General features: G+C 37.4%; 1 protein-coding gene across 1 annotated transcript in view; it reads right to left on the bottom strand.

The window, feature by feature from the left end:
- Positions 1-8,038: 8,038 nt before the first annotated feature.
- The window catches only part of LOC140156561 (uncharacterized), a 155,408-nt gene continuing 152,442 nt past the window's right edge, over positions 8,039-11,004 (bottom strand). Inside the window, exon 20 of the mRNA XM_072179500.1 lies at positions 8,039-9,479. Within this exon, the coding sequence (XP_072035601.1) occupies positions 9,426-9,479 (54 nt within the window). The 3' untranslated portion in view covers positions 8,039-9,425. The remainder of the gene's footprint in view (positions 9,480-11,004) is intronic.

Genomic DNA, 11,004 nt, shown 5'->3' with positions numbered 1-11,004 from the left:
TTCAAACCATTCTTTGATGAATCTATGCAATATGACGGTAATTTTTGAAACATCTAAGAATCAATCTTAAACATCTTCATGATATTCATTTTTTTGCGCATGGTCAAAGTATGCTCTTGCGCTATCCACAGACTATCCGGTGGAAACTTCAAAGCAACGATCATGCGTTAATATTTACAAAATGGCGAATGATGTAGTTTAAGTCGAACAATAGCGTGACCGGCGTGACGTAGTTTTTGGCATTGTTCCTATATGCACTTTCACCCTCCTGTTTGCGGGCTCATTGGAAAATGAGTAGGCCTATTGTTCACACGTGTATGCTACATGTATTTCATTGTCTAAAATAAAATAAACAGAGTTTGGTGTTGGATGCCTCGAAAGTCGCCATGGTGTATATTATTCGAACAACAAGAAACAAATCCCATTATCATATAAAAATAGTACCCTGTTTACTTATTAAAGCAAAATGAAAATATTTAAAGAAATCAAAGAGCCCTAGGAATAAATGGTTGTATTGGATTTAATTATGATTGGGACTTTCTTTCTTTCTTTTTTTAAAAATTTTATACTGAAATCATGATAGATTTGAAGTCATCAGATCTTGGTCAACTGTGAGATTCGTTCAAAAATACAATTTCATGCATAAAGTTTTTTTTATCAGTTCAACCCGCTATGTATCCGGGCAATGTATCCGAGTAAAAAATTAAAATCTAGTAAGCCTTTCTCTCTCGCATGCATTACGATACAATGCTAAAATACAATACATCAACGCTAATAAATTCACACACTCGATACGGTATCCAGCATACCGATACTTAAATGCATCTCGTCTACATTGTAAGTTATTGTGCGTATGCCCAAAACTGAACATCGCGGTACACACACTGGTGATATACATGTACCGTGCACGTAGAACAGTACAGTACAGTATCGCTAGAATGTCAATCCCAATGACGTTGTTAAATCTAGCAAATGAACGCATCAATATCCATCCTTTATGTCTCAACGATGTCTATGCATAACTTATCAAACGAATCTCGAGTTTGGTGCAACCTGATTGACTCAAACCTACCTATTTGAACGAAGTTTCATAAGCAGCACGACCAGCATTCACTCGTGGCCGCCATTTGCTTTTGTCATTTTAAACAATAATTGGTTAAAATTCCGTGGCGCGAGATGTATCGTTAAACAGGTAAAGTACAATTCCACTAAACATTACACAGTTTAACGCCTTAACGTAACAAAAAATAACCACCTTTATACGCTCGAGTTTAACAGCCTTTTAACATACGTTAAACTTTGCAGATTAAGCGCAAAATCACGCATTTGAACATTAATTGTTTAAAAATCTTAAACTTATACTTGGCGACTGTTAACTGCCGGAACAAGAGTGTACTTGTTTGGTTCGTTGACCGGGAGCGCTTTCGAGGAACTTCTTCGTCATCAGTCGATGTTGTTAGCTGATGTTTGTTGGAAACGGCCGCGGCTTTGAGACCAACCTAATCATATGACTCACATTGTAGGTAGGTCCCTGGTCTTGCTGAGTTTCATCAGGTTGTTCCACACAGGATCTAATTCCAATCACGTGTCTTGGTTCAATGAAGGTCCTCGTTTCTTGCAAAATTGATTTTGTTTTCCACAAACATGACAAAAGGGTTATTCCAAGGCCAATGTTTAGCAGGTCTGCAACCTTAACAATATGAATTACAAAATTCGTTCATAAATTTTGTTATGCAAGGCGAAATAACCAATCTACTGCATTTTGTGGTTTTGTACCATTTTATTCTTAAGAGATTTATTGTTCAGTATGACAACCTTCATCATTGACTAAGTAATAATAATAATATATGTTTCTTTTCAGGAACGTTGGTATTGGTGCTTGCTCCTGTTGTGCTCGAATTGGTGGTATTATTGCACCATTTGTGCTACATTTGGTAAGTGCAGTAGGATTGGTATAAGCAGTAAATTCCAATCAATGTACAATTTCAGTGCAGGAAAATAAATTGAAATGTTTTTTACCTTTTATATAACCTGACAATAAACTCTTCTATAAAACGGTATGTGTTTGCTGGCATGTGTATGAAACATATTTCCATTTTTGTTTTCGATGATATTACAGAACAAATTCAGTGAGTATTTACCACTGAATATCTTTGGAATTTTATCACTGATCGCTGGAATCCTGAGTCTATATCTACCAGAAACTCGCAATAAACCACTGCCGGAATCTATCCAGGACTGTGAACGACAAGGACATTCTTCTCTGTGTTCTTCAAAACGACACAGGTTTGAAAGCTTCAACAGCCAGAGTAGTGATAAAGCCAATCCTGATGCTATATAACAAGGGTACTTTAGAGCTGTTAACTAAGGGTGGCGCAGGTGTTTAAAAAGGCAGAAGATTCTTAAATATAGGAAGCGCCTTGAAAAAAGAAGAAAAGGGAATTTCCCCTTCAAAAATAACTACACTATTTGGGTTTTTTTTACTTAAAAAGCATGACGTATTTGGGGCTCGAGCAAACTCACATATGAAAATTTTGAGAGAGAAAAAATCTCAAATTGTTCCGCTTGGACCAGCATTTTAAACAATGAATTGTTTGCCATATCTCAGGTCTTTAGTCACTGGATAACATGATCAAAAATATCAAAGTTAACATGATTCAAGTGGCTAATACCCAGAATGAAAAAAAAATCCATTTTGTGGAACACGGGATGAAGCACTATATAATATTACATGCAACACCAATTTCAAAGCTAGCTGATGATATTGTAATCGACCCTGCAGTGGCGTAACCACCAGTGGGGAAAGCCCCAACCACAAAAAAACACACAAACACACAACAAAAACACACAAAAAACTGGGGAAAAGAGCAAAAAATAGGGAAGCGGAAAAAAGAGGGGGAAAGGGGAGAAAGGGGAAAGGAGAAGAATAAAAGGAAAAAGAAAAGAAGAGGAAAGGGAAAGGAAGAAGAGAAAAGCCTAGGGAAGAAGAGAAAGGGGAAAGAAGAGAAGAACACAATATATACTTTTTTCATTATGAAATTTGTACACTGGAACACTGATTTTTTAGCTTTTAAAATGCCAAAAACCAGGAGCTTTTGGGGGGATTCGCCCCTGAACCCCCGCCGAAGCTTTGTCCACCTGGGGCAAAGGCCGGCCCCTGGACCACATCCGTTAAACGCTTAGCGGCAAGCAACTCGCACATCAATACTACAACTCAGTTTTGATCAGAAATTGGGATATTTTAAATCTTGCCCGTTCCCCACCGGAAGGTCAGGTCTGGTTACGCCGGCGCGCTGCCACCCTGCTATATAATGATAACATGTCGGTCATAAATCTCTTGTCTATTTTGTTGATCAACATCGTTGTCCATTAAAGTATAATTGGTTACAATTTGTGAGGTGGGGATTACAGTTTCCTGGTTCAGTTTTCAATTGACTTGTTGAACCAACCAGTGCCAAGCAATTTGTGTAGAATGAAATTGCAAATTGCTCAGAAAAATTGCAAATATTATTATGCGGAAAATAGCAAAATATAAATAAACACATAATAGCCAAATTTAGAATTAGGTTTACATTATACCTATAATAATCAAGGCCGTTCTTTCATATTGCTTGAACAAAATTGGCAGAATGTAAGAAATATTAAAATTTTGCAGAGATCAAATTGGGAAGGCGAATGTGCGAAAATTGTTGGACCCTGGTAACAAGGATACATGCCACGATGGAAAGTCATCAAGTTAAGTATTTTAAGTAAGTTAACTTTTTAGCAAAGTTGCTGATGTTAGAATTAAAGGAATATAGTCATTTAAAGGGAGTGTTCAGATTGGTTTAGGTTATGGATTTTATTAAAACCTACATACAATGTAAAATATTAGTCCTTTTTCTGCATCCATGTACATATTGTATTTGGATGAGAATTACATATTGTATTTTTTATGTTTTTGTACAATAAAGGTAACAAAATAAACTAAACTAAAAAAAGAACGTTTTCAGCGTAATGTGATTAATTAGCATAATTATGAAGTTAATATATGTATACATGTACATATGTGTTTTGCATTGCGGTCACAAAGCGCCGAAACAAACGAACGTATGACGCATTGAACTCCATTCGTTGTTTCTTTTGAGAAGAAATAGTGATTCTGTGTCAATATAATAGAACACCGGTTGTTTGTGAGAGTAACGAGAGGGAGAAGTTTTGATTTTTTTTGCACTTTCGAGGGTATTGAATAAAACGGCTGCCATAATACCATTAAATTATATTCGAAAGTTCTAGAATAATCTGCTAATGGGATATATCAACTGAAGTTTGTTCCTTTTAAGGGTGCTGTATAAGAATTCGTGGGCCCAACCTCGGGGAGATGTGGGGACTCCCGCTAGAGGGCGTTTCTCAAAATGACCGCTAAAATCAGGGCTAAAATGACATTCTAAGCCCTAAAATTGTCTGCTTATGGAATATATTGGCAGAACTGTCGACGGTACTGAATAAGAATATTTGGGTCCAACCTCGAGAAATATGTGGATCTCCCGCTAGAGGGCGTTTCTCAAAATGGCCGCTAAAATCAGGGCTGCCACTTCCCTAAAATTTGTGATCGGGTCTGTATATAATCACGTGTGAAAAATATCGGGGACTAGGGCAAGATCGGGGTTGCTGCAATCCAAGATGACGAATCGCAAATATCCAACTCTTACACAGCATAGAAATAACGATACGTAATACTCTCGTTATGGCAGATGCTTTTCATATTTAGTAGCAGAGAGCAAATTAAGGGATTTTTAAAAAACGCGAGAAAGTCAAAATTTAACGGTTTTTTACTCAAAATCTACTCGGTGCACATCTTGTGCGCCGGGTAGATTTCCTTAAAATATATTTTACTTTCTCTGTGTAATTTTTTATCTCCCATGGATATCTGGTTTAAAAGAAATTGATCGACACAAGTTATGGCTAAAAACGGACTTTTAGCGGATATATTGCATAGGTTTGTACAGGGCCCAAAATCTACTTTGCCTAAATTTAGTGTTATTTTGTCAATACGATGGGACGTCCTGTGCCGCCTGGCTAAAATGACATTCTAGGCCCTAAAATTGTCTGCTTATGGAATATATTGACAGAGCTGTCGACGGTGCTGAATAAGAATATTTGGGTCCAACCTCGAGAAATATGTGGATCTCCCGCTAGAGGGCGTTTCTCAAAATGGCCGCTAAAATGACATTCTAAGCCCTAAAATTGTCTGCTTATGGAATATATTGACAGAGCTGTCGACGGTGCCGAATAAGAATATTTGGGTCCAACCTCGAGAAATATGTGGATCTCCCGCTAGAGGGCGTCCCTCAAAATGGCCGCTAAAATGATATTCTAAGCCCTAAAATTGTCTGCTTATGGAATATATTGGCAGAACTGTCGACGGTGCTGAATAAGAATATTTGGGTCCAACCTCGCCAAATATGTGGATCTCCCGCTAGAGGGCGTTTCTCAAAATGGCCGCTGAAATGACATTACTTTGACATTACGAACTCATATTTACCCAGAAATCCAAGATGGTGTCTGCCGGCGCCATCTTGAAAAAAATAACCAGATTTTGAACCAGATTACCTAAAATCGTGTACAAAGACACTTTTTCCGGAAAGTCAACCTCAAGAAATCCGAATCTGACATTAATTTGACGTTATAACATAATTTTTGCCCAGAAATCCAAGATGGCCCCCATTTGGTAGAGCGTAAATGTGATTTTTGAATGATAGCAGAAGCGTAAGTGTGTCATTTCCGCCTTATCTGGGGTTCATGTCCCTTATATGGGGTTTTATACTGCCTTATCTTGGGTTTACATCCCTTAGCTAGGGATAAGGTGCCTTACCTGTGGTTTAGACGGCCTTATCCGGGGTTTACGTTCCTTACCTGTGGCTAAGATGCTTTAACCTTAGCATATCGCAGTCTAAACCCAGATAAGGCATCTAAACCCAAGATAATGCGCCGTAACCCCAGATAAGGGACGTAGACCGCCGATAAAGCAGTCCAAACCCCAAATAAGACGATATAACCCTAAATGAGGAACATAAACCTAAGATAAGGCATCTAAACCCCACATAAGGTGCCTTAACTCTAGATAAGGGTCGTTAACCCCAGATAAGGGTCGTAAACCTCGGATAAGACATCTAAACCCAAGATAAGGCGCATTAACCCCAGATAAGAGACGTAAACTCAGATATTAATTTTTAAAAACTAGATAAAAATATCTAGGGATTGTTTTTTCGTTTTTTTTAATTTTGACCAACTTCACCAAAAATATTTGAAATTTGGGCTAGAAAATCAGGCTTTTTATGTTTTTTTGAAAATTTTGCATTTTTGACCATTTTGGTGCAAATTTCTCAAAGTTGCTCAAAATTCAAAAAAATAAAAAAAAAGTCCCTGGATATTTTTATCTAGTTTTTAAAAATTAATAAAAAATTTTTTGGCCAACAATTTTTTTTTGTTACGTTGACTGAAAAAATTTGGGCCAAAAACCTTTTTTTTGGGATTTTTTCAAAAAATGAGTATTTTGTCCCAAATTGGACCTCACAGATGAATTCAGCAAGTCATTTCCAGTCTAAAAATGTATACTTTTATATTCTTTAGACTAATAATTTAGCAGTTATGAAGCCCGAAAGTTTCCATAATTCCAGGGTTAAGACCACCCTTAATAATTGCGCATTAGTTATTTAGAGGGCATTGTGAAAAATCTAAACATTTTGCTTTAAACCTCAGAATATCCCTGAGGAATCCATAGCTTACAATCACAAATTGGGTTATTCCAGTTGAAATCCATACACCCCTATGGAAGAATGACCAGAATTTTTGCACACAGTGAGTGTGTATATCAAATGGGGTTACCTGAATTGGTGACTCGATTTGAAATCTACACTGTGTAGGAGATTAAGGTCATGTTTCCCACAGTGGGTGTATGGATTTGGACTGGAATTGCCCAAATTTAAACATTCAAGCAATCAATACCAAGGCAGAATAATAAAATTCAAGTTCGTTTAAGTTTAATTAAGTATAATATTACCTTGCTATTCAAATGCAATATTTACAACTTATAAAAATATACATTATTATAAAAATTCTTTTAAAAATGTATAAAACCAAGGTGACAGCAAATCCATTTTATTTATAGCAATTACACTTTACAACATTTCAGTGGCGTAGATTTCTTTTTGACATTGGGGGGGGGGATGAAGTTGGAAAAAAATCTTGAAGTATAGTCAATCCAGCACCCTTTGGCGACAGAATTAGTTTATGATATAAATGCGCGCGAAGCGCGCGAAAATGTTTGCTACTTTGAAGCTAAACTGATGAAATATGGTGTTAAAGTAGATTAAATGCCATGAAGCGCTTGAAAATTTGCACTTTTGGGGCTAAGATGGGTAAATATGAGGTTAATTTGGTCAGAAACCCATTATCAGGCGTCAACATTGGGGGGGGGGGATGATTGTATGGACCATCCCCCTGGCAAAATATTGGGGGATAAATCCCCCATCCCCCGGATCTACGCCTATGCAACATTTGTGACACAATCAAGTAAAATGCTGCTGATTGCATTTACCAAAAATTGCCCGTGGATCTTCTTTTTTAGCCCCCCAAAAAAAAATGTTTTGGACCAAAATATGGTAAAATTGCAAAGTTTGCATGCACTGGCCCTTTATTTAGCAAATCCATGTTCATTTTCAGTGCAGCTTAAAGCTATATACTGGCTCACAAGAACACCATCAGCTATTTTTTCTAAATTGATGATTTTTACACCCTTGTATGTCCTAAAAATATCCTGTGAATAAACAAAGCTAGAATTTCTCTAATTGCGACAAAATAAGAGATTTGTTTTCTCTACTAATGCAATCATATCATGCATCGCTTGAAGGAAAATGATTGTGTAATATTGATCCTTTTTATCTAAACACTCTTTTCCTAGATATCAATTAGAGAATAAAGGTATTGTTTTTTTAGCAGCTGTCGTTGCATCTATCGTCTCATATAACGGGCGACATCATTATTTTAAGTAAAACAACGAGGTGAGGCTGAGTTGTTTCACGCCAAAAATAATGATGTCGCATGTTATATGAGACGATAGATGCACGACAGCGGCTAAAAACTATACCTTTATTCTCATTCTTAAACATTTCAATGAAAATAAATATATTAATCATAAGTATACCAAATCCTACATTTTTCAAGGAATTACCTAGGGCTTAAAATCGATCAGTCCTGTTGTTGCTATGCACATTCCGATTGGTTCAAATAGCGCAGACGAGTATCGCGTTGACACGCACACGATAAGGTGTGTGATATCGTGTCATATCACACGTGTAAGAACCAATAAGATCACAAGAACATTCTGAAGTGTTTAAGAATGATTAATTGATGCTAGGACCTGTATGCAAATTTCTCACACAAACACAAAATGATGTGCTGGAACCCTGTAAATTGTGTATAATCTCAGTATTGAGTTCATTGGGCTATTTCATTTGAAATCCACACTACCCCTGTGGATTTAGCTAAGTCTTCCACATTGGGGGTATAAGTTTCAAATAGAATTGACAGTTGGGTAGCTTCCATTTGAAATACTCAAGATGACATAACCGGTCATCGAAAGCTCAGAAAGTGAGTACTATTTTACTGGATTTGTCTACCAAAAAATCATTAATTGTTTGAAACAATCCTACAAATGAAACTCTTTAATAATAATAATTGGAATAGCCCATTATACACCAGGGGGTCTCGATTTTGGTTTGGGTAGGGATGTGTAACTTGGATTTTAAAATCATACCTCAAAATACACCATATTTGAAAGACCCAAAAATATACACACTTTTGATTACTTCTGTACAAAATGTTTGTGAATTTGCCCAATTCTGGGAAATATTCACAAATTTGCTGAAGAATCTGCACTTTTTCCACGTTGGGGGGGGGGGGATTGTGAAAAACAATCCATCTCTACACTAGTGTTCTCAAAATTGCAACACAAAGTTAGAGCAAAAAACCCTGTTTGAAAAATGCCCTTGAAATCTGTCTCACATCCCTGAACCCACCTTGCAACTAATAATCCCACTCCCTATGGGTTATATATCAACATAGTGATTCAATTGAAAACCAAAGCATGAAATGCATGTTTAGCAAAGCTGTGTAGCACTAATGCAGTTGAGAAAGCCGAGCTGAGACTAGACAAACCAAAAATAAATACATAAGTACAGTGCAGGACTGTCATTTATTGAACATTTTCACACAAATAAAATGGCCCCTATGTGAATATGTCTTCCAAATGAGGCCTTTTGAGGGCACATTTAAACATGTTTTCACCCAAAAGATTGGACCTTTATGTGGATTTACACGCATCCGCAACCCTTGACTATGAGCTGGTGATAGACACTTCATTCCCAGCAGATAATTCAACAGCTTCAATACTTGAAAGACTTGGAAACAGGCGCCATCTTGAACCATGCAGTGAATACCTGGAGAACAGGAAATATACAAGTAAAGATAAATATGTAACAATATAAATCATATAGAATTGCAGATTCATATGTAATGGTAATGAAATGCGAATAAATAATATTAATATAAATCATGTTTTTGAGTGCCAAAGGGGATGTTCACGAGTGCCCATGTGTACATGTGTTCTTTTCCCGCACAACTGCGCAGCACGATTCGCCTGTCTACTTGGACAAGTAAAATCTTTTTAGGAGTTAACGCATCAAGCATAGGGGTTTGTCATGTTTGATAGTAAATGAGCTAAATCAAAATGTACAGATGTTCTAATCCATTGCCTTGATCCACTTGTGATTACAGCCTGTCCATTGGGCTATTCCAGTTGAAATCCACATACCCCCTATGTAAGACATGACCTCAATCTGCCACACAGGGTGTGTGAATTTGAAATGGTGTCAACCCCATTTGAAATTCATACTCCCAGCAGTAGAGATTAAGGTGATGTCTTACATAGGGGGTGTATGGAATAGCCCATTGTTATTGGTGGAATAATGAGCAGTGCTGACATATCAGAGGAAGAGAATTTGCTTATGACTTTCCATGTAAACCTACTCAACAGAGGCATATCTAGAAACCTTAGATCCTGAGGTGTGCAGTGGCAACCTCAGGGTGCACATAGGCAAAAATGGTTCAAAATAGGCTGATTTTGTGTGTTTTATGCATAGACCCCAGGGTGCGCATGCTTCCCCTGGATACGCCAAACAGTAGGCATGCACTCAGGCACTAATTAATTGAAATTGCTTGATTTGAATTGCGCATTAAAACAAAATAAAATAAATTGCACACACAACTGTCTGAGAGAAAAAAATAAATACAGAAAAATATTCTCAGAATATAGAAAAAACACCCCTTTATGGAGCAACTTTACCTTATGAAATGTTCTACATTTTGTGAATGATGATGAAGGGGTGAGTGGGGGTGTGTCTGCATGTTTACCTTCAACCAAGGATATACGCAAGACTTTTCAAGTTCAAACAGTGGACCAAGCTGCAAACGAGCACCATCCTTGGTTTGTGGAGGTCTGCAGTAGGTCCTAATTGCATGCCAAATGCATTTGAGAGATATATCCGCTATCGTGCATAAAAATAGTGGCCTCGGTTGGTTGGCGTATTTCATACTGTGTGTCATACACAGCTATACACACATAAATACTGCCGTATTGGTCCTCGGTTTGGAGATTACACATCAATTTAGACCTCCTTGGATGTATGGCAATACACAACGTCCACGTTTGCTGGCAGGCATAGGTAGGGGTAAGTGGGGATGTGTGTGGTGGTGGTGGTGGTGGTGTGTGTGAGGGTAGGTGTATATATGTGGGGTGGTTGGTCATGCATATGTGTTTTTGCTTTCTTGTAAGGTACCAGAAACAAATTAGTTTGATCTTTGGATCGACCGTCGATGCTGCTTCGATGCATGTTATTAATGAACTATCAACTAATTAATCAGAATTAATGATAAATTTGTATTGGACAATATCACTACAGGCAC

This window comes from Amphiura filiformis, chromosome 7 (assembly GCF_039555335.1).
Source record: "Amphiura filiformis chromosome 7, Afil_fr2py, whole genome shotgun sequence".
Taxonomy (NCBI): domain Eukaryota; kingdom Metazoa; phylum Echinodermata; class Ophiuroidea; order Amphilepidida; family Amphiuridae; genus Amphiura; species Amphiura filiformis.
Note: the sequence above shows the minus strand (reverse complement) of the source record. Positions and strands in the feature narration are given on the sequence as shown.